Genomic DNA, 26647 nt, shown 5'->3' on the forward strand with positions numbered 1-26647 from the left:
CAACTCAGATGCCACCTCCTCAGAGAGGTCTTGCTTGACACCCCCTCCCCCCCACATATAGCAGCATCCCTTGCACCCTGAGTCCCCACATCCTGTTTCACGGTGTCTTCACAGAACCATCTGCTGTCTGGGATGGTCTTGCTCATTTATCTGACCATGTGTTTATGGCTCATCTCCTCTACTAGAATGTGAGTGTCACGAGGGTAGCAACCCTGTCTGGCTTGTTCATTGTTCATTCTTCTATCCCAGTGCTTACAATAGTACCAAGCACACAGTAGGGCCTCAATAATTATTTGTCAAATGAACGAATGCGGTGTGGAGGTGGGTGCCCCCCATGCAGGGTCCAGCTGTCTGCTGGATTGAGCATTTAGCCCATTTTATCATAGCTCGTTGTTGTCCTGTCTGTCCTTCCTCCAACCTCAGACTAGCCCATGAGTCCTCCAGGCCTTTACGATGGTCCCTTTCCATATCCCCTGCACAACATCAATGGCCTGGGACTGAGATGGAACTCAAGGGAGTTTACCTGTGAATGAATTGCCGTGGAAATAGCCTCTGAGCAGGGTCTGGGTCTCCCAGTCAGCCTGAGCTGTGAGTGATGCCAGGGAGCTGACTTACCTGTTCACACCTCCTACCTACTCAGTCATCTCATCAGAGCAGGGAGGATCCTCAAAAAACATCTAGTCCAACTAATTTTACATATTAGGTAGCAAAATGGGAAAATAATTACGATGAAATGCTAAAGGAAGAATGCAGAAAAAATGATCTTTGCTTACTATCCATTATTCATGCCACAAATACTTATTGAGCAACTACTATGTCCCAGGCACTGTTGAGGCACTGGGGATACAGCAGAGAACAAGACAGACAGAGTCCCTGCCCACAGGGATCTTCCAATCTAGTGGGGAAGACAGATAATAAACAAGGAAAATAACACTAACACCACATAATTACCTATTATAGTCTGTTCTCTAGAACAAATAAGCTGTTTGGGATGACGGGTGAGTTTAGGTAGGTTGGTCAGGGAAGGCTTCTCCGAGAAGGATGAGGAGAAACCAGCATGAAAATAGCAGTTAGATAGAAAAATAGGAACAGCTTATTTTGTGAGAGTAGAGAACTTGCACAGACATACTGGTTGGAACACTGGTAGCCATCTCAGGCCATAAGGCAACTATAAAGATGGAAGTCACATGCTGAAAACAGAGAAGTAGAAGGAAGAAGGAGTCTGGGTCCCTGCAGGGTGGCCACACAACCACTGGACTCAGTGATGTGCTAGGAAGCTTGCCCTCTGGAAAGGGGGTGGGGGGAAGCCCCAATTTACAGTGCTTGCCAGTTTCCATGATGTAAATGCTCCCACCAAAGCCAGTTTCAAGCTATCAATGTGAAGTCACTGGACTTGGAGCTGGGAAGAGGTTTGAACAATCATCTCTTAGGAACCAGTGCAAGCTGGCTCCAGCACACCACTGCCTAGGGTCCTTTCCTATTGACTTGTTTCACATGGAGGAGAAATATACCCTCATCTAATTTCAGCTCCTTTAGTCAAGTCTCTATTACTAACAGCTGAAAGTCGTTCCTAATGGATTCCTGTACAGCTGAGTCGTTGCAGCAGACGGATCTCATTCACCTCAGAGTGCAGAATGACTGCTCCTCAGGCCCTCCCTGATGGCCTTGGGTCTGTCCAGTTCAGGACAGTCTGGCTGAGATGAAGATGCTTGCATGCATGGCCTGAGCGCTACAATACTCCCCCTTGGTGGTCCTCATGGGTCTATAAAAGACCCAGCCACCCAGGCAGCTCTTCAGGGTCTCTGAGAAAACTGCCCTGAAGGCCACGTTCCCCACATTGCTCAGGGCACCCGAGGGACTCAGACAAACGCCTTCCTGCTTTCAAGGGCTGGGGCATAAGAACAGCAGGCCTGCCCTTTCCTCTTGGACCTTGGGAGCCATGGAACACTCATTTGTCCATTCCACAAACACATGCTGAGGCCTCCCTGGGCCCCACGTGGTGCTGTGTAAGCAACAGGGAGAGGGATGAGGGACAAGTCCCAGCCCATGATGCCTCAGGAAGGGTGCAGATGAGTTGAAGGAAAGACAGGGACACAGACATTAACATCACAGTGAATGCTGGAAGTGTTAGGGGACCCTAAATCTGCTCCTCCTCCCATGTTCCCCATCTCGGTGAAAGGCACCCCACCCCCACTGCCAACGAAGACAGAAATCTGGGCATCATCCTTGACACTGTCCACCCACCAATCCAATCAGTCTTCAAGTTTGATCTGGAATTTGTTTTCTCCTCTTTATATCTTCTGCACCCCCTCCTCCTTCCCCCTGTTCGGTTTTTCATCACTTCTTTTCTGGACTGTGGCCCCAGCCTCCTCCCTGCCCCCCGCACTCTTGAAGTGCCCCGCAGAGCAGCTGTAGTGACCGTTCTAAAGGACAATGTGTCCCCACGTCTTCTGCCATATTTCCACGGTGTCTGGGAAGAAGGGCACAAAACCTGAGCATGGTATTCAAGGCCCATCACCCCGATTTCTTCTCCAGCCTTATTTCTTGGTCCAGACCTGCACTGTCTAATACAGTAACCACTAGCCACGTGTGGGTACTTAAAAGGAAATTAAAATAAAATAAAATTGAAAATTCTGTTCCTCAGTTGCACTGGTTGCACATTTCAAGTGCTCAGTAGCCACAGGTGACTAGTGGCTACTGTATCAGACAGCACAGATGCACAACCTTCCATTATTCCAGAAAGTTCTATTGGACAGTGCTGCTGTAGAGGCACGAAGCATCTTGCTGTGTTGTCTTCCAGGACTTTGCACCAGCTATTCCCTCTTTATGGAATATTCACCCGTTTTGCTCCCCTTACATACTCATCTCTTAAGACCCAGATCAAATGTCACCTCCATTGAGAATCCTTGTATCAAACTCTCCAAACTGTCCTTAGACGGTCCTGCATGTATAGTGCCCTTCACGTGCACCATTACGGCACATGTTGCATGTTAATTACAAAGTTACCTGTCAATCTCCCCCACGAGACTGTGGACTCTTGAGGGTAGGAACTGTGTGTGATAAATTTTTACACTCTTAGTACCTAGGACAAGGCCAAGCACAGAGTGACTTGGGTAAGAGTTTGCAGAATGAGTCTGGCCAGGAAAGAGGTTAGGCTGGGTCAGAGCTCACCTCGGAAAGGGTGGGAGGTGGAGAGAGCTCTAGGCAGGCAGCTGTCCCCAGGAGGGCTACAGAGTCTGAGGGAACAGCTGGCTTAGGAAAACCAAACCCTGGAACCCACAGGGTTCCTGAGCTCTGCTTCCACCCCACCCCCACTCCCACCCATTCCCTTCCAGGCCTGGGATCAGACCTGAGATAGGAGACTGGCTTGGCCACGCACTAGCTGTGTAACTCTAAGCAGGTACCCTAACTTCTCTGTGCCCTGGTCCCTCAACTGTGAAATGGGGATAATAATACTCACTGGGAAGGTGAAATGAGATAACAGTAAGAAGCGTTTAGCCTCATAGGGCAGAGCTTGGTATACACTGAGCACTCAGGAGACAGAGCAGTTACAATGTCCCACATGAGGCTTCTCAGTCATTTCTCCATGTCCTCACCCCTCACTGTGTCCAGGCCTCTCCCTGCCTCTTCAGGTGGCCAGAGCAGAAAGGGGCCCCAGGGACCATCTGGTTCAACCCTCTGGATTTCTAGAACAGGAAAGTAAGGCCCAAGAAAAGGGACTGACTGGCCGACAGCCACACAGATTGACAGAGGAGAACCAAACAACCGGATAATTTACTCCCAGCAGAGGTCAGGCAGGAAACAGAAAGCTATTGATAAACTCCTAAAGTGACAGAGCTAACTGCAGGAGAGGGTACTTGTGATGCCTGAGCTCAGAACCAGAAGGGCTGGAGGTGGTGTGATCTGGGTTTGAATTTCACAGGCGTCATGTCACCTAATTCTCACAAGCTCAAGAGGTTATCACCTCTGTCTCACAGAGGGATAAACGGAGGTTCAGAGAGGTAAGGCAGTTTGCCTAAGGTCTCACACAGCACGTAAGGGGCTCTGACTCCTCAGCCACTCTGTCTCCCACTCAATTCAGTACAGCCATCAGGTCTGGTCACCCATGGTCAGGCTTTGGGCCTGGCCACTCCAGGGGCTGGCTTTGGGCTGGCCACTCCAGGGGCTGTAGGCACAGTTCTTGCCTTTGAGGAGTTTGCAGTTAGTGGGGGAGGCAGAAACGTGAATAGGTAGACTACAGAGAGAACAAGCTAAACATGGAGGGAACACCTAGGAATGAGTCCAGCCGCCAAGTTTGTGACACCCTCCTGCCACCTCAGTTTCTGGATCTGTAAAGTGCAGCTAATAACAGCACTGGCTCAGTGGTGTTGGCAGGATTAGGTGACTTTATTCATGACCTGACACGATGCTCAGGATGTGCTCAGTCACTCTTAGCTGTTGTCATTATCATCACAATAATTACAATTATATGTGAAATAGGGACTCAGACTTGGGGAGCGTCTAGAAGAGTTTATTTCTGAATGGAAAAAGGATCAGGGAAGACAGATGGGCAGGGCTCCTTCAAGTCTGCAGGGTGGGGCCAGAGCATTGCAGGTGGAGAGAACTGGTCAGGCAGGGACTTGCCTGGAGTGTGAGAAGTAAGGGCCAGTTGGGGAATGGCTGGAGCCAGGTATGTGGCAGGCTGTGGAGTCACAGGCTGGAAAGGCCATGGGGCTCGCTGGGTGAGGGTTGGGGACAGAGGAGGCCTTGGAGGTCAGCCCGGGCTCTGCAGGGGCCCATCAGAGCTGGGGCAGGGCAGGAGGGGATGGGAGTCACAGCTCCCCACTTCTTCCTCCGAAGATGGGGCAGAGTCAGGGCTGGGGCAGACCAAAGAAAACAATTATGCAAATATGTCTCCCATAGGTTTGGAGAGGCCCGGACTGGGACAGCAGCAATGGGGAGGACAGAGCCAGGGCTCACATGTCCTCCAGGCCAGACCTCCCCTCCTGAGAAGCCATTCCTCTCCCAGCCCAGAGGACTAAGCCACTACAGGAAGCCATCGCCCCTTGGCTTCAGGGACCCTCCTCAGCCCCCTCACTGATCAGTGTCGCCCAGTGGAGATAACATGAACTCTGGCATCAGAAAAGTCTGGGTTCAAATCCCTGCTGCATGACCTTGGGCAGGTCACTTCTTTTCTCAGGGCCCACCTTTCAGAGCCTTTATCTAGTCCGGCTCAGGGATTAGGGAAAGGAAAAAGGGCTGTTGTGTGCATTCAATGCCCATAATAGTACTTGGCGCAATGCAAGTGCCCAATAACTTTGGCCAGTGTTTTTTTAGAGTTATTATTGCTGTTGTCACTCCCCATCAGATCCTTTTCTGTCTATAAATGTCCTGAGGCCCCCAACTTCATCTCTAAGTTTCTACACTGTGGCCTGTGCTTATCTGTCAAATGGGAATAAGAGCCAATCATGGGGTTGTGATGAGGATTAAATGAGACAGCACCTGTGAAGGGGCCCAGTGTGCTGCTGGCACATAGGAGGCGCTTAAGAGCCTCTGGCCTTCTCCATGCCCTGTACTGCTCTCTCTTCCCTTCTCTGACCCAAGGATGTCAGAAATCTTAACAAGGAAAACTGAACTTGCCTCTCCTTTTTCCTTTCCCTCCAATCTGTCTTCGATGCCCAGAACCCAATGCTGCTTCTCTCGATAGACCTGAACTCTTGTATACTTTTTCTGTCTTTGAGCCCCAGCCCTCCCTGTCCACTCTGAGCCTCGCGGTCTCTGGCAACCTCTCTTGGCTGCTCCTCCAGCTTCCCACCAGGCTCTCCCACCAGTCCACCCCGAGCAGACTGGAACAGGCCATGCTTGCCTGCTCAGACCCATTCCTGGTTCCCCAGCGTCCAGGATCAAGTCCAAACTCTTTGGGATGAGGGATGGTTGTATACAAGGTCCTTCTCGAGCTGGTGGAGCCTCACTTTCCCATTCTCTCCTCCCCTCACGCCACAACTAGTCACCTGTATGTGTGCTCACTTCCATGCCAGCCCCTGATCACCGAGATAAACTGAGTGCAAGTTCCACCTTCAGTGATACTTAGCAGTTTCTGAACCTCAGTTTCCTCATTTGAAAAATGGAGCAATGAGACCCAACTCATAGGGTTGCGTGAGAATTGAGAGGGAGAGAGGACCACAGCAGGGCTAGGGCCAGTCCATTCTCTCCTGGGCCCCGCACAGGCCCTGGCCTTAGAATCCATAGCAGGAGTGGCAACTGAAGAAGTTATTGAATGAATCCCTGAATCCAAAATGCAACCCACCTCCAAGTCTTCCACACCCATCCCAAGTGTCCAAGCAGAGCTCAAGTTCCCAAAGGTAAATGATGCGATGAAAATAGCACTGGATGAGAGTCCAGAGAGCTGAGTTCTGGTCTACACTTGGGCAAGTCAGTTTCCCCATCCAGAAAGTGGGGAGAGGGTGGAATTGGATGGTTTCTGAGGTGTCTCCCCAACTGGTGCTCCTTGAGGCAGTTAGAGCATTGGTGAGGAGGGTGAGTTCTGAGCCAGACAGACCTGGGTCTGGATCCCAGCTCTGCCTCCTACTTGCTGTGTGATCTTGGGCAAGTTACTGAACCTCTCAGCCTCAGTGTCATAATCTGTACATTGGTGCTGGTCCTAGTCCGGCTCAGGGATCAGGGAAAGGAAAACGGGCTGTTGTGTGGGTTCAATGCCCTTAATAGTACTTGGCACAATGCAAGTGCCCAATAACTTTGGCCAGTGTTTTTTTAGAGTTATTATTTCTGTTGTCACTCCCCACCAGACCCTTTCTGTCTATAAATGTCCTGAGGCCCCCAACTTCATCTCTAAGTTTCTACACTGTGGCCGGTGCTTTGCCAAGGTGTCCTGGATGAACAGGTCATTCCTGGCTGCCCACAGATCCCCTGTGAAGGGGCAGTAGAGACGCCAGCAGCCAGCCCTGGGTTTGACTCACTGCCAGCCTCGCCCCCATGAAGGCTGCTGTTTGCACATTAATCCTGACCTCTGGGAAAAATAACAGCAGAGGCTGCTTCCCAGGACACAGACAACCTGGCTGCCTCCCCGTCGACAGTACAAAATAAAGTACCTTCGTATCTGTTATTTTTTTGGATAGCTAGCTACTCTCCCTCCTACACGTGAAACAGACAGTCTTGTTCCCACTTCCATTTCCCAGACTGGGAAAACGTGCGGAGAAGGCAGTACTTTCCACTTGGGTGGAGGAAGCCAGAGCCAGGATTTGAACCTAGTCGCCTAACCCTGTTCTTTCCCCATGTGGCTGCCTTAGCGTCTCTGATCACCACGCCCAGCTTGCCAGGGCTCCCATCCAAGGCTGATCCACCGCTGTCTCCCCTGGCACGAAGGAGGCCTTGGGAAAGGCTCCAGTGGTCACATGAGGGCTGGAGGGGGTGGCTGGGTCTGAATCTGATCCCTTCTGTGGAGGTTAGGAAGCTGAGATGGTCAGAGCCAGATGCCATGCCTGGCCAAGATGACATCCAGCCACCAGCCCTCAGTGCATCAGCTGGTACAGACAATCTGTGTCCTTAGCCTGACCCTGTGCTGAGTACTCAAAATACAAAGACAAGCAGGGTGTGGGGGGAAGACAACTACCCAGCCCTCAGAGGCTATGAGTGGCCCCGTCAGACTGGCTTCAAAGCCTGTCCCTGTTATTTACTAGCTGGGTGACTGAACAAGTCACTGCATTCCTGAGCCGCTGTTTCCTTATCTGTCAAAGGAGCAAATTACAGTACCCACTGGACAGGGTGTTACGAAGATGAAATGAGGTGATACCAGAAAAGCGCTTAGTAGTCTTAGGCAGTGGGCTAAGGCTCAATAAATATTGGCTGAGAAGCCCCAAACCCTGCTGATCCAGATGGGGGCTCCCTCCCTCCCCTTTGCCCTGTGGTCCAGTGCTCAGCAGTGAAAAAAGGGAAGGCATGCAGACACATACTCTCACACACCGCTCACATGCTATTTACACAATTCCACAGAACTAGAAAGCAAATGTAACCATGTTCTTCTATGAGGTGGGGTAATGGGAGAATTTTAACTTTTATATTATCTGCATATAGCTCTGTTTATTATGCTAATTTTATAATCAGAAAAAATGAAGATATTTAAACATTGTCGTGTGCCGATCTGTGCCAGGCACAGCTCAGGCTCTTCTGACACAGCATCTCTCACCCGTGTTATAGACGAGCAGGTGGAAGCTTAGAGAAGTGAAGTGAGCTGACCGAGCACACACAGGTTCTCAATGCTGATGCCAGAATCGGACCCCAGTATTGGAAGCTGGAGAGTATACAGCAATTTTGCTTGGCAGGTAAGGGAAAGCTTCACGGAGGAGATGACATTTGAGCTGAGCCTGGAAAGCTGAGTAGGACTTCTCCAGGGTTCTCAACCAGGGGTGATTTTGACTCCAGGGGAGATGTGAAATACTTTGGTTGTCACAGCTTCCGGGGAGGATGTGCTACTGGCATCTCATAGGTAGAGAGAGGCCAGGGATGCTGCTAAACATACAATGCACAGGATTTCCTTGCACAACAAAAACTCATCTGGCTGTAAATGTCAACAGTGACAAGAGTATGATGTAACATACTAGAGCTGTTATTATTTATTTGGTGCTTACTATGTGCCAAGTGCATTACAAAGTTCTTGCAAATTAATCCAACCCCATTACTCCCATGCTATAAATGAGGGATGTGGGTTCAGAGATGGTAAGTAACTTTCCTAAGATCACACAGCCAGAAAATGGTAGCGCCAGGGTTGCAGCTGCCTGAGTACAAAGCCAGAGCTCTTAACCTTTCTGCTCTGCTGCCTCCAGGATTTATAATAAATGTCAAAGCTCCAGGCCAACTGCTAGGCGGGGTGTGAGGGGTCTCCAGCTGAACCCAGATGCAGCCTCCTCTGGACTCGAGGCCTTGGGCAAGGTCCCTCCCTCCCCTCTGTCATTTCCCCATCTGTCAAGTGAAGGTTGTACCAGATGATCTCCAAGGCCCTGCCAGCTCTGACTGTTATTCTTTGGGAGAGAGGCCCAATCCCAGGCTCCAGGAGACTGCAGCTGGGAGAGGAGGGTGTGTGATGTACAGGCTCAGCCTCATTCCCAGTGCATGACTTGCTAATGAGCCCTACTTCCCCACAAGGAGAGAGAGGCAGGTGCGGAGAGGGAGTGGTTTGAACTTCACCCAAGAGCTTCCCTCTCCAGTGGGAAGGCATGTTTCTCTACCACCTTGTTGCCAAGCCCAAAGGAGGCACCAAAGCCAGCCTTCCTCAGGCAAGAGAGGTGGGTCTGGGCATTCTCCCAGCTGGGCACATGCGTTCTCACAGGTAGGAGAAGGAATGAGAATGTATGCTGACCCAGCCCCTACCATATGTCAGGCGTCTCAAAGAGCAGGTTCATCTCAGGTCAGCCTCATGAAAATTCTGGTAGGCAAGAATCATCCTGACCCCACTTTACAGATGGGAGCATCAAGGCTTACATGTAGTGAATTGCCAAGTTATACAGATGGTGCTGAAGGAAGGTTTGGAACGAAAATGTGTCTGACCCCAGGGCAGTACACTAGAGGGCAAGTAAGTGGCAATTTTGGTTTTCTTTTCACCCAAGAATGAAAGTGTTTTAATAACACTGGGAGAAAATATACATTCAGTTTCTCCTGCATTCCCCAGGACAAGGAATGGACTATGAAAAATCAAAACACAATAATTCTGATTTCCTGGTTTGCAGGCAGGGGAACCAAAGCTCCAAAGGCAGAGAGGCCTCTCCAGCGAGAAAGTCAGACAGGGAGAGGAGGAGATGAGAGGCAGGGGAGAGATCTGGCCCGGGTCTCTCATTGTCTGGCAGGGTAACTTTGGGTAAGGCACATCACCTGCCTGGACCTCAGTCTCCACACGTATGTCATGAAGAGGTTGGACAGATGGTTTCAGACAGAGTCCCTTCAAACTCTTACAATTTGTGCCCAGTCCTGTCAAAGGTTCTCTCCTCTTCCCTGCTTATGTGACTTCATAGACGGGGAGATGGGGCTACCAGTGTACAAGGAAATCTGGGGGGAGGGCAAATATTAGCCTTCTGCAAGCTCCCAGAGCCCCCAACCATTGCTCTCCATTCTCAAAGAGCCAGACTGGAAAGGAGTCAGTTGTGGTTTTGGGATGAATGGGAGAGTGAGAGTGTGATGGTGAACATGGGGCCATTTCTCCTGGGACCAACGCTCATCTCCATGGGCATCTGCTAGGTGCAGGTTGACTCGCAGAGACACGTGTGTAAGCAGGGGGAGGGGACTCCTACAAGATGGGATAAAGTAGTCATTTAGCTTCTGCATAAGCATCTCGAGGGCCTGAGAGCTCACTATGTCCCAGGTTAGCCCACTGCATTTTCATAAAATGTTTGAGCCAAAAACCTGCTTCCAAAGGCTCCACAGTCTGGGCCAGCTCAGGCCAAGGTTAGTCATTCATTCAGTCTTTACTGACACATGCTTTTGGACAGGGCCTGTGCCAGGCTTTGGGGCCATAGACATGATGAATAAGAGACTGTCCCTGCTCTTGGGGAACTGTGTGCTAGACTGGCCTGCCAAGGCCAGAGACATGGGCTGCTAGATTTAAATGGTTTAGCTTTAGAAAAAGATTCCATGCTCCAATAAGCTTGGGAACCATTTTAGTAAATACAGTAAAATGAGTTTCTTTGCTATGAGATTTCTCCAAGCCTTTAATATGCAAATATACACTGAGAATCCTCTAAGAGGTGTATAGAGAATATACGCTATTTCCCTAACATAGCTGATCTCGGAACACACTTTTTAAAACATCATATGTATTTACAGAGAACTTTAGGGGAAATGCAGCTCTAATGCTATTTTTTTGGCCAGTGGAACTTGGGGAAGGCTTACCCATAGAGGATGTTTGAGCAGAGCTTTGAGAATTGAGTAGGAGTTGGTGAAGATGGGAAGGTTTAAGGGAGACCAAACACAGTCCTCAGCTGATTATGCTTAGGTTACTATGCATGTACTATTTTCTTTACTCCTCAAAGCTCCTGATACGGGTGACAGAGCCAAGGCAGTCATCAAAAGCCCCTGGGGAGTCCTAAAGGTCCACTCCCTCCCTTCTCCAATCACCTCACCTCAGGGTCTTATTCTACAAATTTAGAGTCTTCGAGTCCTGACCCCCACTCAACCTGCGTTCTATTCTGGTTTAAATCCCAAATGTTTTTTACAGTATCTAGACTGGATCCCAGCCTTAACCCCTCACACACCATGGTCTAACCTTTGGCACCCAATCCCACCCTCTCAGCTGTTTGCTGACCCTAACTTCGACTCTCTCAGATTTAACCCTGACCCGCCCAACAGTCTAGTCCTGGTACTGTCCCCTTGGTCCTGATGCACACCTGACTGAGCCCCGCCCCACTGGGTCTCCACGCCTGCTGCTCAGCTATTCCATATAGTCCTGACCAATCCTCGGATGGTCGCCCCGTCCCCTGTCTAGCCTTGGCGTGTTCCCATCCCAATCCCTGTCTTTGTCCCCAGCTCTGTCCTAAACCATTTATACACGGGCCCTATCTCCAGGTCCAGCCTCCACAACCCCTGACAGTGGCCCTGCCCTTATCGAGCTCGGATTCAGCCCAGTCCCAAACACTGCCCCAGCCCGTACCTGTTCCAGCTCTGATCTCATTTGTTCCTGCCATCCCACTCCACTGGTGACCTTTTCCCAGCCATGGACCTAGCCCACTTCGGGTCTATCTCAGACCCCGCCCAAGGCCCCGCCTTATACCAATTCTGATAGGGCCCTGACCCTGCCGGCGGCCCCGCCCCTTGACAATTCTGACTGGGCCCCGCCCACGGTCCAGCCCTGACTCCGCCCCCGGGCCGGCCCCACCCCCTGCCCCAGACCCGCGTGGCTGCTCACCTGCAACTCCTCAAAGGCGTCGTCGATGCCGGTTACCTGGTGCTGCTCGTGCAGCGCGGGCTCGTCGCAGAAGAAGCAGAGCAGCTCGCGGTCCGTGAGACAGAAGAGCTTGACCTTGTCGTGCGCCTGGCAGGGTCGCGCGGCGCGGCGCGCATTGAGGATGGCGTCCAGCGGGAAGGCGCTGTAGCGCTCCACGATGTTGGCCAGCTTGAGGCTGGGCGCAAGCACCGGCTCCGCAAACGTGCGCCGGCATTCGGGGCAGTCGCGGGCGCCCTGCGCCTCCTGCCGCACCCAGTGCTCGGTGATGCAGCGGCGGCAGAAGTAGTGCTCGCAACCCAGACTCACCGGGTCCTGGTAGATGCTCAGACAGATGGAGCAGAGCAGCTCGTCCTTGAGGCTGCACGCCATGGCGCCGGGGGCGGCGGAGACAGGGGCCTGAGATGCAACGGGGTGGCTGAGAGACCGCCGCGCTGTCGGGGGCAGCACCGAGGGATGGTTGCGGGCAGCAGGCCGGGAGAGGCAGAAGTAGGCGCTACAGGAGAAGGAAGGGGGACTGTTCGGAAGGGGGGTAACGCGAGGAAGAGGTGCGGGGTAGAGACTACCGGAGATGCGAGTCCAGGAAGGTGGTCTCGGGGTAGTGGGTGACCTGGAACGATGGGTGCTGGAGGGAGGGGGCCGTGGGTATCTAAGGGGAGGGACTCCTGGCAAAAAGGTTCTAGGAGAATGGATAATCCAAAGGCATGGGTGCTGGGAGAAGGGGATCCAGGAGAGGGACAGAAGCCTTGGGGTGGGGGTTGAAATCCCAGGATGGGTGCGGTGGGGGGAGGGGGAGAAGGTAGGGATAGGGAATTCTGGGGCGGGGGGTGAAGCCAGGCGGAGCCGCTGTGCCTGGCAGAGAAGAGGAGGGGTGCGATCACGTTCAGCTGCCCGATCCCGGCCCCAAGACCCGGCCCGGCGCGTCTCCTTACCCCCGCCGGCTCAGCGGCCACTGCTCGGGTCCTAACGCAGCCTCTCAACCCGGAACCAGCCGAGCTGAAGCTGCCGGCAGCCGAGACTCCCTCCCCGCCCCCGTGGGCGGGACCCAAGCGACTCCGCCCCCCAGGCGGGTAAGGCAGAGGAGGGGCGGGGACGGACCTCCAGTCGTTAGACCCCCTCCCTGACCCCACCATTCTCCCGCTCCCGGGGGAGCGAAATCCAGCTGTTCCTTCAGAGTTTTCGCATGGAACAACATCCAGATCTTGCTTAGGGTTCCTGCTGCGAATGAGGGGCGCGTCAGGTAGTTTGAGAGGCTAACGAGTAAAGGATCATCGTTACTTTGAGGATTTGGGGAAAATAATGTATTAAAACAAACAAGGATATGTTGTGTAATCTGCACTGAATACAATTTTTGCATAAAGTATAAAGACAAAACTTGAGAAATACCCTGCTTGCTTAGAGCAAGTTGAAGACCCTCACATTCCTAATTCCTGGGATCCTGTTTTCTCTTCACTTTCTTAAGGAGGACTTGGGGGAGACGTTTGGAAAGCTCTGGCCCTGGCTAATGTCTGACCCAAGGAGTTCCCTCCATTCTGCAAACATTTCTGGAGTGCCATATTTGTGTGTGTGTGGTGTGGGGTTGGGGGCCAGGTGGAGCAGGAGAGCTGGAGAGAGAATAACAGGAGACCTTGTCTTACATGCCAGATGGAGAGGAGATTTCTAGGCAGAGGGGACAGCCTGTGCAAAAGCACAGAGACATGAAAGGGGAGGACACTTTGGGGGAAGTGCAAGTAGTTCTGTACTGTTGGGGGTGTGGTGGAGAAGGGGCCTGGGTGAGGTGGAAGGTGGTGAGGGTCATGGTAAAAGATTTCCTGAAGGCACTGGGCTTTCAAACAGGTCAATGACCTGGTCACATGTGGGTTTCAGAAAGTCAAGGAGATGCAGACGGGCCCTTTCTGATGTATCTGCATATGTACGGTGCTCCTCATACAGTAAAGGTGTGTAGCTGGAAAACAGTAGCAAAAATATGGATTGCAGGAAGAGAAGCTGGGCACCCGTTAGTTCACTGCTGTCATAGTGCCTACAGGAGGGGAGACCTGAACTGGGGTCATGACAGTGGGTAAGGAGAGAAAGCTAGGGTGTTGAAAGTATAGACACTGTGTAATTTGTAATGGGTTGGATGTGAACGTGAGAGAGAATGAGGCATTGAGGGTGACTCCCCAGTTTCTGACTCCTCCAGCAATGTCTTCAGTGGAGTTAAACTTTATTGAGGTACGATTTAAGAAACAGCCTAAAGTTTAATCTGTTGTTTATGTGTCCTCCATCATACCATCACCTGGTCCCTTGTCTCCATCATTGCCAGAAACAAATTGGTTGCCCATGCAGCAGCCATTCCTCAACTATTCCTTGCAATCAGAGCCTTGATTTTGTTTAGGTGGTTCCCTTCCCCATGCAACCAAAAGAAGGCTGACCCCAGCCCACTCCAGGAGTGAGTCCCAATTGGTCCAAGTCCATCGCGATGGTTGCATACCTCTTGCCAGTGATGATTTGGGCTTGGACACATGAGGCAAGTCTGGCCTGGAAAAACAGAGGGGAAGCCTATGGCTGCTGGCAAGGGTCTCTTCACTTCTAAAATTAGCATACCTCCTTTGCTATGTGTGGATGTAGCTGGTGGTGATGCTTGGAATTGCAGCAGCCATCTTGTTCCCAGTCTGAGGATGCAGCCAACATGTGACTGCGTCCAAGAGAGTCCTAGGGAAGAGGAGCTGGTGCTCTGGTGCAGAGCCTAGACTTTTGGATATGTGAGATGATCCATCTTCTCGATTAAATTTAATAGCCATGTGTGGTCACCTGGCAACCAAAAGAATTCTAAATGATACACTGATATGCACCCCCCACCTTTTTTTTTGGTAAAGGGCAGGGTTGACATTATTGAATTATTTGAAGTGAAATGAAAAAAAGCTTGACATGGATGAAACAGTGGACTTCATTTATTCAACGTGTAATCAATCCTCCTCTTCTGTAGCAACATAGTAGCTGGAAAAATGACTGGTTCGCTAGAGACCCTACTTTCCAGCTGCTCTTGCAGCTGAGTGTGGCTTCTTGACTAAGTCCTTTCCAATACAATGTAAATAGAAACAGCCCTTCAGGCATTTATTGATATTGACTCTGGGCAGGCCTTTTGCTAGGGGATGGAATAAACTATAAACTGACCCCTTACTTCAAGGAGCTTTCAGTCTAAAGGGAAAACAATAAGAAATTCTTATCAAGCCCAGGAGGGTATACTGAGCACTCTCACATAAATTATTGCACCTGAGTCTCATAGCATTCTTAACCAGTAGATATTATTATCCCCATTTTATAGAGGAAGATAGTGAGGCTCAGAGAAAGGAGATGTGGTGGAAATTACTAGTTGTTCACAAAAATCCCTCCTCCTCTTCTTCTGTAACAAAATAGTAGCCAGAGAAGTGGCTGCTCTGACAGAGACCACACTTTCCAGCTGCTCTTGCAACTGAGTGTAGCTTTGTGACTCTTTCCAATATGACGAAAATAGAAATAGTCCTTAAGGCATTGGGCTTTTGCTTTTCCATGCTCCATTTCCTCTTCCCTTGAGTTGGAACACTGATGTCCCAGGGACCCAGCCTCAGTAATGCTTCAAAGGCGCTGACACAGCAAAGATACGGAAGGAAACTGGGTTCCTGAATGACTACATGAAGGGGAGCCACCCACTAATGTGGACTAGAGAGTGAGAAATAAACTTCCTTTTCTACAAGCCATCGTGTTTTGGGTCTCTGTGGTGGCAGGTTAACCTTCCCCACGCTATGCTATATCTGTTTTGAGAAGAGGCTCTGATACAAATTTATGCTATTGTATGAATTTTTTCAGTAACTATGCTCCTCTTAATATGTAGCTTCAATCTCTTCCAAGGTATATAGAATACGGTTTTCTCTGGCTGAAAGTCACAGCCTCTTCGGCTTTTCACAATACTTTCTAGCTTTTAGCCTTTTCAGCCTTTGAGCTGTTCTCCTGACCTTACCCCATCTCAGTTGTTAAAAAACAAAACAAAACAAAACACCACAGGCCCCAAATGGCATCACTGATGCTAAATGCCCAATGTACCAAACCTAGATTTAATACCTGATATAATTGCAGTTTTAGTCTCTCCCAGAAACATAATCTTAATCAACCAGTATGGAATTTTCTGGTCAAGCACCAGTAAGGTAATCTGTCACGTAGACCCTCTCCATCCCCCATAGAAAGAAGAGGCAATCTACCAAATAAAACCCCTCCTCTTCTCTTCACCCAAAGGAAAGATGTCCAGGCCCCCAAATAATCCTTTCTCTTTCACTAACAGCTCCCTTGCCCTACCCTTCGTCCTATAAAATCCTTCCATTTTGTACAACTCCTCAGAGAACCCTTCTAGTTGCTACGTGGTTGCTACCCGATCCATGAATCACTTAATAAAACCAATTAGATCTTTACATTTAGCCAGTTGAATTTTGTTTCCTTAAACACAGTTAAGATGCAGAACACTACACTCAAACTGTTGGTTATATTTAAGTTTGTCAAGTCATTGCTCTTTGTGGACCTGTGATTCCCCAGTGTGATGCTGTTGAGGGGTCTAAAGCTTGGCAATCCTGCATGCAGTATATGTCGCCCGCTTCTACTCATACTCTAAAAAATAACATCAGGATTATTATTTTTTTTTTTTGAAAACTAACCAAGAGCTATTGTTGAGTGAATAAAAAAAGAAAGACCCAAGCACACACAGACTTACAGACATGAACATACGCAGTCATACACAGGTGTTTGGGCATTATATGCAACGAAAACCCTGTAGAATTCAGCAATTCTAAATGTGTTTAGAATTATGGGAGGCTTCATCTTTGACATTGTATAGCTCTGTTTATTATTTAATGTTTTAATCAGAAAAAATAAAGAGACAGTTGATTCTCATTATTCATGGATTCCGTATTTTCAAATTTACTTACTCTTAAAACTTACTTGTAATGCCCCGGGTCAGTACTTGAGACACTTTCACAGTCATTTGTGGACACATGCATGCACAGAGTGCTGAAAATTTAGTTGCCCAACATCCATGTTCCCAGCTGAGTTTGAACAAGATGGCCTCTGCCCTCTTGTCTCAGCTCTCGTGCTGTAAACAGTATTATTTTCATGGTCTATTTAGTGTCATGTTTTTCTCATTTTTGTGCTTTGTTGTTGGTGATTTTGTTGTTTAAAATGGCCCCCGACCATAGTGCTGAAGTGCTGTCTAGTGCTTCTAAGTGCAAGAAGGCTGTGATGTGCCTTAGGGAGAAAATATGTGTGTTGGATAAGCTTCATTCAGGCATCAATTGTAGTGCTGTTGGCCACGAGTTCAATGTTAATAAATCAACAATACATATTAAATAAGGTGTCTTTAAACAGAAACACACATAAAACAAAGCTGTGTATTGATCAGTTGGTGAAAATGTGGCCAGAGGCTCACCGGAACCTAACCCCGTATTTCCTCAAGGGACAATGATTCAGTATTCACTATTTCAGTCTTTGAGGCAACGTTACAGAACAGAACTGTGAATAATGAGGGTCGACTATATTTAAAATTATTGTGTTTAACAGCACCCACCTATACAAGATACCAACGCCCATGTCCCTTTCATCCAGGTAACATTGGCTCAGGCCTGCTGAAAGGCGGAAGGGACAAGAAAATGAAAATGGATTGAGTTTCCTGTGTGCCAGGCATCATGCTAGGTGCTTCATGCCCATTCTTATGTTTAATCCTCACAACTTGACGTTTTTCTTCCCCTTTGCAGATGAGGAAACTGCAGCTCAGAGGGGTGACGTGACTTGCAAGCCAGGGCAAGGCTTTTCCACCCCAGGCTGCTGGAGAAGATTCCACAGTTGTGCAGCCTGGAGCTGGGTCAAATCTGTGCTCTCAGCTCCATCCAATAGTCTTTATAAATGGTCCAGCTGGGTCCCCTTTCTCAGTCCCTTCCCCACCATTCCAAACCTTTGCCTGTCTCCTGAAGCAACATAGATACGCTCCTTTCTCAGTGGGGGACCTTGCCTCCCACTCATGGAGAAAGCAGAGCCCCTGGGTGGGGGGACTTCTCAAATTCCAATCCCCTTCCACCTATCAACTCATCCATAGAAACGCCTCAAGTCCTTTGTGAAATGAGGCCAAGGGTAAAATATAAACAAATGGATGAAGTCATTGCATTTATAACTTCATTCATCCTCACCCCCTTTCATCTAGTCTGAAGATGAAGTGTGTCTTCCTTTCAAAACTAATTCCTCCACCTGGGCTCTGGCCTAATCCTTACAGGCCTCCTCTGGGACCCACTCCTTCAATTACGCCCCTCTCCACTCTGTATTTTTGTCTCCTTCCTCAGTATTGGCTGCTTTCCCTCAGCCTACAAACATGCTCAAGTTTCTCTGAAAACAGCACTCCCTACAGTTCCCTCCCCCACCTTGAGCTACCACCTCATTTCTTGCCTGTCTCCAGCCCTGCCTTTTGAAAGCATCATCTGCACATCTTCCCCTGCCTTTCATCAACCAGAGCAGCCTGGCTCTGCTCCCCACCATTCCACTGAACTCACTAATAATCTCCTAATTGCCAACTAAAGATAGCTGCTAATACACAGTTGCTGCTGCAGAAAAACAAAATACAGAGAAACATTAAGGGGAAGTTTGAAATATTCATGATTCCACCACCTAGAAAGAACTATTGTTCATACTTGGTTTATATCCTCATAGACCTTTTTCACATATTATACATGCTTGCATGAGCACACACACATACACAGATACACACAAAGGGGGGGAGGGAGTAGAGGGAGAGGAAGTGGGAAATGGAAGGAGAGAGGTTTTCTAAAAATAGAAATGAGTTTCACTCTCTACATCATTGCTTCTCAAAACATGGTCCTTGAACCACATGTGTCTTAGCATAGGTTCTTCCAAGACCTGACCTTGAGATAAGGACTGGAGTGAAAATAGTTTACTTGGGAAGTATAAGTAAAACCAGGTACGTGGGAACGTGACACAGGGAAGGGGAGACAGCCCCATAAGGCTGCACTATTAAGCCAGCTAGCACAGAAGGCAACTGAAGATTTCTCCTGTAGGGAAACTCTAGGAAATAGCACAAAACACATGCTTCAGAATGATCCCACCCAAAGGGCAAGAGAGCTGGCCATTTATACACCATCTTTGAGTGTTGCAGTTGCTCCCCCACACTTGTGACCTGCGATGTGTGCAGCCATCTTTCTGCAGTTCTAGGGAAAAGATCCCTCAGCCATGTTGCTTGCAGCTGCTGGCAGTTGGAAATCTTGGGATCACACTGACAGGCTTGAAGGATAAAGGCAGGGCTATGAGGGTGTTTGCTACAGTCCACCCCTTACAGCTATTCAGATCAACTTGCACACCGCCTTAAGTTCCGTGTCCTGCCACCGCTCCCTCAAGGTGGTGGTCAGTCACAGTTTATTTTTTTTTAAAAAGAAGAAGACATAGGAGGGGGAGGGGAAAAGCCACAGACTCCACTGCTATAGTTGGTCCTGAGACTAATGACACTCATCGTCCTTCTCTACCATCCATTCTAGACGCTCCTCACCTAGGCCAGCAAAGGTCACTTCCCCTGCCAGTTCCGGACCTCCTTTCCTTGCCTGCTGGTCTCCTGGCATGAGGAGCTCAAAATTATCACGGGGCAGATATAATTTTAGTCTTAGTGAAACCATGACTGTGTCCTCTGGTAAAAGTGTTCTCCCACCACCCTCTGGGAGCTAGGATAGAAAGCATGAATTTACCATGTGAGTCAATTGGGAATAAAGGTGAGAGGGATCACTTCCTTGGTTTCCAGGTTTGTGTATTCTACTGACCAGAGATACAGAGCATATATAATGACTATTGGCTCAAGGTATATAAATGTATCTTAAGGACAACATTTCTATTGAAACAACTCCTGCTAGTACAAACGTTACAAAGTATGAGAAGAGAAAGTCTTCTAAGAGATCAAGTTAGAAATGACTTGGATGTCTCACATGCTGTGTTAGTTAGGTTCTCCAGAAAGTCAATGTGGGGATGCAGTTAGGAGTGCAAGAGGTTTATTGAGGGGTAACACCTGTAAAAGATAAACATGGAGGAAGCAAGATTGGGCAGAGAGAGCCTCAGATGTGATACTGATCTGACGAAGTCTTGGCTAACCCAAAGCGGAATTACAACCAACATTGTCTGTTAGAGTCCCATGTTGAGCAGAAATGGCAAGACTCTAGTACCTTCCTTATAGTCAGTCATTGCTTAGGAAATGCCAAGGAAGAGCATGACCTCGACGCAAAAGCTGGGGCAGACCCTGAAGGAACTACCAGCTGGAGGCTGTCAGCTAACTGCACTCCTTGTGGCTAAATGGCAAGTTTTATACTGAAGGGAGATCTGAGTGGTGCACATGCCAAAACTTAGGATAATAGAACAATCTGAAAGACTTTACTGTAAGTATTTTAGGAGAGACGAAATTAAGAATAGAAGGCAGAAGGCAAGGATGTGAGCTTATGAAAAAAGAACCAAGCAGAAATAGTAGAAATGAGCTATTAAAAACTCACTAGATGTTTTGAGAAGTAGACTACATAAAGGCTAGAGAGAGGACGCAAATTGATCTGAAGAAACCACCCAGAATGCACATAAAGGAGCACAAAAGTATGAAATTATGACAGACAGTACAGAATATTAGTGGACTGCATGGGCTCTTAAGCTACACATGTGGGATTAAATGTCAACTCTGCTTCTTACTAGTTATGAGGCCTCAGACATGTTTTTACATGTCTTTGTGCCTCAGTTTTCTCATCTATAAAATGGAGATATATGAGTACCTACTTCATGATGCTGCTATTAGGACTGATTGAGGTTACAGTTCTTATCAATTGGTGATAGTCCTTACAACATATAGTAAGTGCCCAGTGAATATTAGATAATATTATAGAGGAATGAAAAATATGAAAGATAAATTAAAAATGATGGAGGAGAAAATGAGAAGTTCCAATATTTATCTAATAGTAGTTCCAGAAGGAGAAAATAGGGGAGAAGTAGCATTTAAAGAAATAATGGTATGCATTTTTCTATACATGAAGAAAAATGAGCCCCTAAAATGAAAAAGCACACTGAGTTCTGAGTAGGATTTTAAAAATTCCATTCCTAGACATGTTGTAGAGAAACTGAAAAACGATAAAGATAAATTTAAAATTTTTGAAAAGCTACCAGAGAGGAAACAGATTATCCATAAATGAATGGTATTCTGCCTGAAGCCAATTTCTCATCAGCAACAATAGATGCCAATGGAATAATAGCTTGAGTGATGAGAAAAACAGTTAGAATCCTACATTCAGCTAACCAGCATTTAAGGATAAAATGTAAAATAGGGTAAGATGTAAAATAAAGAAGTTTTCAGATATACACTGACTGAGAGCTGAGCAGTCTTATCTCAGCATTTTGCCTAAAGAGTTTATGGAGGATGAACTTCAGCAAAAAAAAAAAAAATTAAATGCAGAAGGAAAGACTTTTTCTCCGAACAATATGGAACAAGAAACAGATTTACCTCCCCACCTGGAACAACTGAAAAATGGACAAAATATATAAAACAGTGGTTCATAAGGCACTGGCTATCAGGCAACAAAGGGAGATGATCTCTGAGCAATGGGAAACAAACAAAGTGAGCCCTACAATTGCCCCAGCTTGCTGACTAGAGAAAATTTCCAAGTCACAATGCAGGGAGAAGGAACACAGACATATACTGGAGCTCTTCCTGAGATAGGAGACAAAGCTGGGAGTCCAAGGAGATTAAGAAGTTAGAGCTGGCAAGACAGAGTACCAGAGACGCGAGAGCTATACAGCACTGGGGACTGATCAATGCTTACATGTGAGGATATGACCTAAGGCTGGGGAAAGAACCTCCCGAAAGGATTAGAGGGGAAAATTCTTGGAGTTCACATATAGCCAGGAACAGTGCCATTCCTACCAGCTAGATTGGAAGATATTTTAATTCTTGGGGCATTTTGTACTCAAAAGGGTTTTGACTCAGTAATGGGGAAAATTATCTTTAGACTAAATGTTATTCTGGCCCTACCAAAAAAATTTAAAAGCAAGACCTGAAACGATCAAATTATTTCCAAGTAACTTAACCACATCCAGAACAAAGCTAAAGAATTTTTATAGGAATGCAAAAATTATCCATCACCCAAAAAGATAAAATTCACAGTACCTGGCATTCAATAAAAACCTATCAGGCATGTAAAGAAGCAGGAAAATCTGACCTATAAGGAAGAGAAAATCAATCAATCAAAACTGACCCAGAAATAACACATGATGGAATTAGGAGACAAAGATATTCAAACACCTATCATAACTGAATTCCATATGTTCAAGAAGCTAGAAGAAAGATTAAACATGTTAAGCTGAGTAATGGAAGACATTAAAAAAGACCCAGATCCAACTTATAGAGATGAAAATCAACAATGTTTGAGATGAAAAATACACTGGGTGGAATTAATGACAGTTTTGACATTGCAGAAGAAAAGATTTGTGAACTTGAAGACACAGCAATAGAAACCAGCCAAAATAAAACACAGAAAGAAGAATGACAGACAAATGAAAAGAGCATCAGTGAGCCATGTGATAACTTAAAGCAGCCTAATATATGTGTATTTGGAGTCCCTGAGGCAGAGGTAAATGTTCTGTATAAGCTGAAAAGATGGCACACTCTACTGATATTGGGTGAAGTGTTCTATAAATGTCTCTTATGGCAAGTTGGTTGGTAATATTATTCAAATCTGTATCCTTACTGACTTGTGTTTATTTATTTATTTTTGATTTGTATTTACTTTTGATAGAAGTAAAGCTACAATAAGATACTGCTATGTACCTGTTGAGATGTCCAAGACTATGTGTGGAGAATGTGGAGCAACTGAAGCTTTCTTATGTTGCTGGTGGAAATGTCAAGCGCATAACCATTTTGGAAAACAGTTTAGCAGTTTCTTAAAAAGTTAAACATACACCTGCCATGTAACCGAGTCATTCCACTCCTTGGTACCCAACAGAAATGAAAGCTTTTATTGTACAAAGATTTGAACACAAATGTTCCCTCTTGCTTTATGTACAATAGCCCAAACTGAAAATAACCCAAATGTCTTAAACCAACAGGTAAATGGATAAAAAAATTGTAGCATACACATATAATGGAATACTACTCAGCAATGAAAGCATGAATAAACTATACAAGCTGAAAAGATGCCACACTCTACTGATATTGGGTGAAGTGTTCTATAAATGACATAAGGCAAGAGACATATGTATGTATGCAACATGGCTGAATCTCAAAATAATTGTGCTGAGTGAATGAAGACAGATTGAAAAAAAGGACATACTGTGTGATTTCACTCATATAAAATTCTAGAGAATTAAAACTAATCTATAGTGACAGAAAATGGATCAGTGTTTGCCTGGGAATGAGGTGGAACGGAATGGAGGGAGGGAGGGAGAAATTATGGAGTCACAGGAAAACTCTTGGGGGTGATGTTCATTATCTCGATTGTGGTGATGACTTCACAGGTGTATTCATATGTCAAAACTTATCAAACTTGTTCACTTTAAACATGTACAGTTTCTTGCATGCCAATTATACCTCAGTAAAGCTGTTAGAAAAAAATTCCAAGAAGTGTGAGAAGCAAGAGATAATGGTGAACAAAAAAGCTGGTAAACGTGTCGGTGAATCTAAATGAGCAGTGGTTACTCACAGTGATGACGATAACAGTTACAAGATGGATTGAAAACATCTGATTTTGCATTGGTTGGGAGAAAGAAGCTGAGGGTTTTACTCAACTCTAGATTTAAAAAAAATTATTAAAAATATAGCTAACATACAATATTATATGAGTTCCAGGGGTACACCATAGTTATTCAACATTTATAGACCTAAAGAAGTGATCACCATGATAGGTCCAGCAACCATCTGACACTGTACTGCGCTATTACAATATTATTGACTGTATTTCTTATGCTGTACACTGCATCTCCATGACTTCTTTGTTTTATACCTGGAAATTTGGACCACTTATCGTCCTTCACCTTCCCCCCCCTTTTAAAAATTTCAATTACAGTTGAAATTCAATATTATTTTATGGTAATTTCAGGGGTACAGCACAGTGGTTAGACATTTATATAATTTAAGAAGTAGTCTCCCCTGACTAGTCTAGTACCCACCTGGCACTATACATAGCTCTTACCTTATTATTGACTATATTCCCTATGCTGTACTTTACATCTCCACGACTATTTTGCTTTCTCTCTTCTCCTTCTGGTGCCCATATGATGTGAATGTTGTTCCACTTCATGTTGTCCCAGAGCTCTCTTACACTATCCTCATTTTTGGGGGATTCTTTTTTCTTTTTGCTGTTCCAATTGGGTGTTTTCTGCTACGTTGTCTTCCAAATCGCTGATTTTATCCTCTGCTTCATCTAGTCTGCTGGTGATTCCTTCTAGTGCACTCTTCATTTCAGTTATTGTATTCTTCACTTCTTACTGGTTCTTTTCTATGATTTCTGAGTCCTTTTCTATGCTTGTGATCTCTCTGTTGAAGTTCTCACTGAGTTCCCTGAGCATCCTTATAACAATTGTTTTGAACTCTGCCTCTGGAGGGTTGCCTGCCTCCATATCATTTAGTTCTTTTTCTGGAATATTCTCTTGTTCTTTCATTTGGGATATATTTCTTTGTTTTCTCATTTTGGCTGCCTCCCTGTGTTTGTTTCTATGTATGAGGTAGATCTGCTGTGTCTCTCAGTCTTGGGCAAGTGGCTTTATGTAGTAGGTGCCCTGTGGGGCCCTGGTATAGTCTCCCTGGTCACCTGCTTCGGGTGCTCCAGGAGTGTCCCTTGTGTAGGTTGTATGTGCCCTCCTGTTATAGTTGAGCCTTGATTGCTATTGGCATGTCAGTGGATAGAATTGACTCTCAGGTTGATTGGCTGTGGGGTATGGCCATGTCCACAGCTTAAGGGCAGATGTGGAGGGGGCTTACTCTAGTGAGTGGGATTCATCCCAGTGGACTCTGGTGCCTGATGAGACCATCCTTTATATATGCCACTAGTGGGGTTAGCTGGGCAGTGCTCTGTTGTGGTCTGAAACCAACCTCCAAATATGTTGGTTCTGGGGCCTCTTGGTGGGGCTCAGGTGCAGGCCTAGGTCACCCACTGCCTGTAACCAGCCAGAGACTACTTGGTAGGAGCTACAAAGTGATCTGCAGTTTTTTTGTTGCCTGTGCTAAGCCTGGAGGCACGTGGAAGAGGCCACGCTGTGAACTGAGGATGGCTGCCACCAGTACTGGGCCTGGGGTAGCTCTGCAAAAAAGCCAGGACATCCTGAGGCCTGCTGCCACCTGCCAACTCCCTTAAGGTTTGGCCGCTGATAAAGCCTTGTGCTATATGTGAGTTGGGTGAGGCAGGATCTCAGGGAGTCACTAGAGTGGGAAGAGTTGTGTTCACCAGGTTAAAGTAGATTCTGGTTTGGTGCCAGTGCTGAGCCTGGAGCTACTCAGGGAAAGTCTCAAGCACAGCAAGGCTAATTCATCACTCATCTGGGGCCCGTGGACTCTGATAGTTTTCCAAGAAAGAGTGCAATTTGGGTAGAGCTTGCTGCTCACAGAGAAGGTTCCTCTGGCATTGGGGGCAGGGTCCCAGTGAGTCAGCAGGACAGAGCCCCAGAGCTCACCACTCAGATTCAGGTTTGGCCATAGGGGGTGGACTCAACATGTTAAAGATGGCGTCTGCCCACCTGGGTGCATGGGAGAAGGACCTGACACAGGGAAAATGGCGACTGTCCTGCAGCTCTGGCCTCAAAGCCTCACACATCAGTCTGCTCCCCGTATGCTTCTGACACCTTCCACATCACTGTCCCTCTGCTGGAGCCCAAGGTAAGTGCCTGCGAGTGAGGGAGTCTGTGTGTGAGCCATTTAAGAGGACCTCTGGGTTTCCTGCAGTCTTCTGTCCCATCTGTATTTTTGGGATCCCCACTGTTTTTCACAGCCAGATGTTGTAGGGGCTCCTCCTCAGCACCACTACTCCGGGCTGGGGAGCCTGGAGTGAGGCTGGGTTCCTTTGTTCCTCTGGGGGGAACCTCCATGGCTGAGGTATCCCTCCCTATTTTCAACCGCCATGGAGGTTTGGGATCAGCGGGGTTGGAGTTTCTGCCTCTCCTACCAGTCTCGACATGGCTTCTTCTGTATACCATTAGTGATAAAACTTCTGTTCATCCAGACTTCAGATGGTTCTCTATAATTTAGTTGTAATTTTAATGTGTTCATGGAAGGAAGTAGGCACAGTGTTTATCTACTCCACCATCTTGGATTTTGTTCAACTTTAGATTTTAAATGTGTGTTATGTATATTTAACTTCTTTGCTAGCTGAAGGAACAAAGGAAAGGGATTTAAAAACAAAATCAAATCAAAAGAAGATGTGAAATAAGAAAAGTGAAGCAAAGAAAAAGCACGTAGCAATTGGAGTCACGAGAAAGCAGGTAGGAATAGTTTAATGTATCCCCTTAAAAATTCCTATGGGATCAACTAAAGCTTCCTGGAGGAGGTAACATTTATTTAAAATGACTTTAAAGAATGAGTGCCCATCTAGAGAAGGCAGGATTATTATAATAAATAGAGGGGGATGCATGAGCAAATGCCCAGAAAGGTAAAAGGATGCACTAGAGTCAGCACATAGGATGTGACCTCAGTGGAGGCAGCTGAAGAGGGTGAGTGGAATGCTG

At 47.1% G+C, this 26647-nt stretch overlaps 1 protein-coding gene across 3 annotated transcripts in view; it reads right to left on the reverse strand.

The window, feature by feature from the left end:
• The window catches only part of TRIM62 (tripartite motif containing 62), a 30925-nt gene extending 17941 nt beyond the window's left edge, over positions 1-12984 (reverse strand). For 2 of the 3 annotated variants that reach the window (XM_088790988.1, XM_088790986.1), the window contains exons 1-2: positions 12856-12984; positions 11888-12419 (exon numbers count right to left, since the gene is read on the reverse strand). In XM_088790988.1, the coding sequence (XP_088647114.1) occupies positions 11888-12295 (408 nt within the window). In that variant the 5' untranslated portion in view covers positions 12296-12419; positions 12856-12984. The remainder of the gene's footprint in view (positions 1-11887; positions 12420-12855) is intronic. The other variant, XM_088790987.1, reaches the window with a different exon arrangement.
• Between the last annotated feature and the right edge of the window lie 13663 nt (positions 12985-26647).

The sequence above is a fragment of the Rhinolophus sinicus genome, chromosome 14 (assembly GCF_057876585.1).
Source record: "Rhinolophus sinicus isolate RSI-liver-muscle chromosome 14, RSI-T2T, whole genome shotgun sequence".
In the NCBI taxonomy this organism is placed as follows: domain Eukaryota; kingdom Metazoa; phylum Chordata; class Mammalia; order Chiroptera; family Rhinolophidae; genus Rhinolophus; species Rhinolophus sinicus.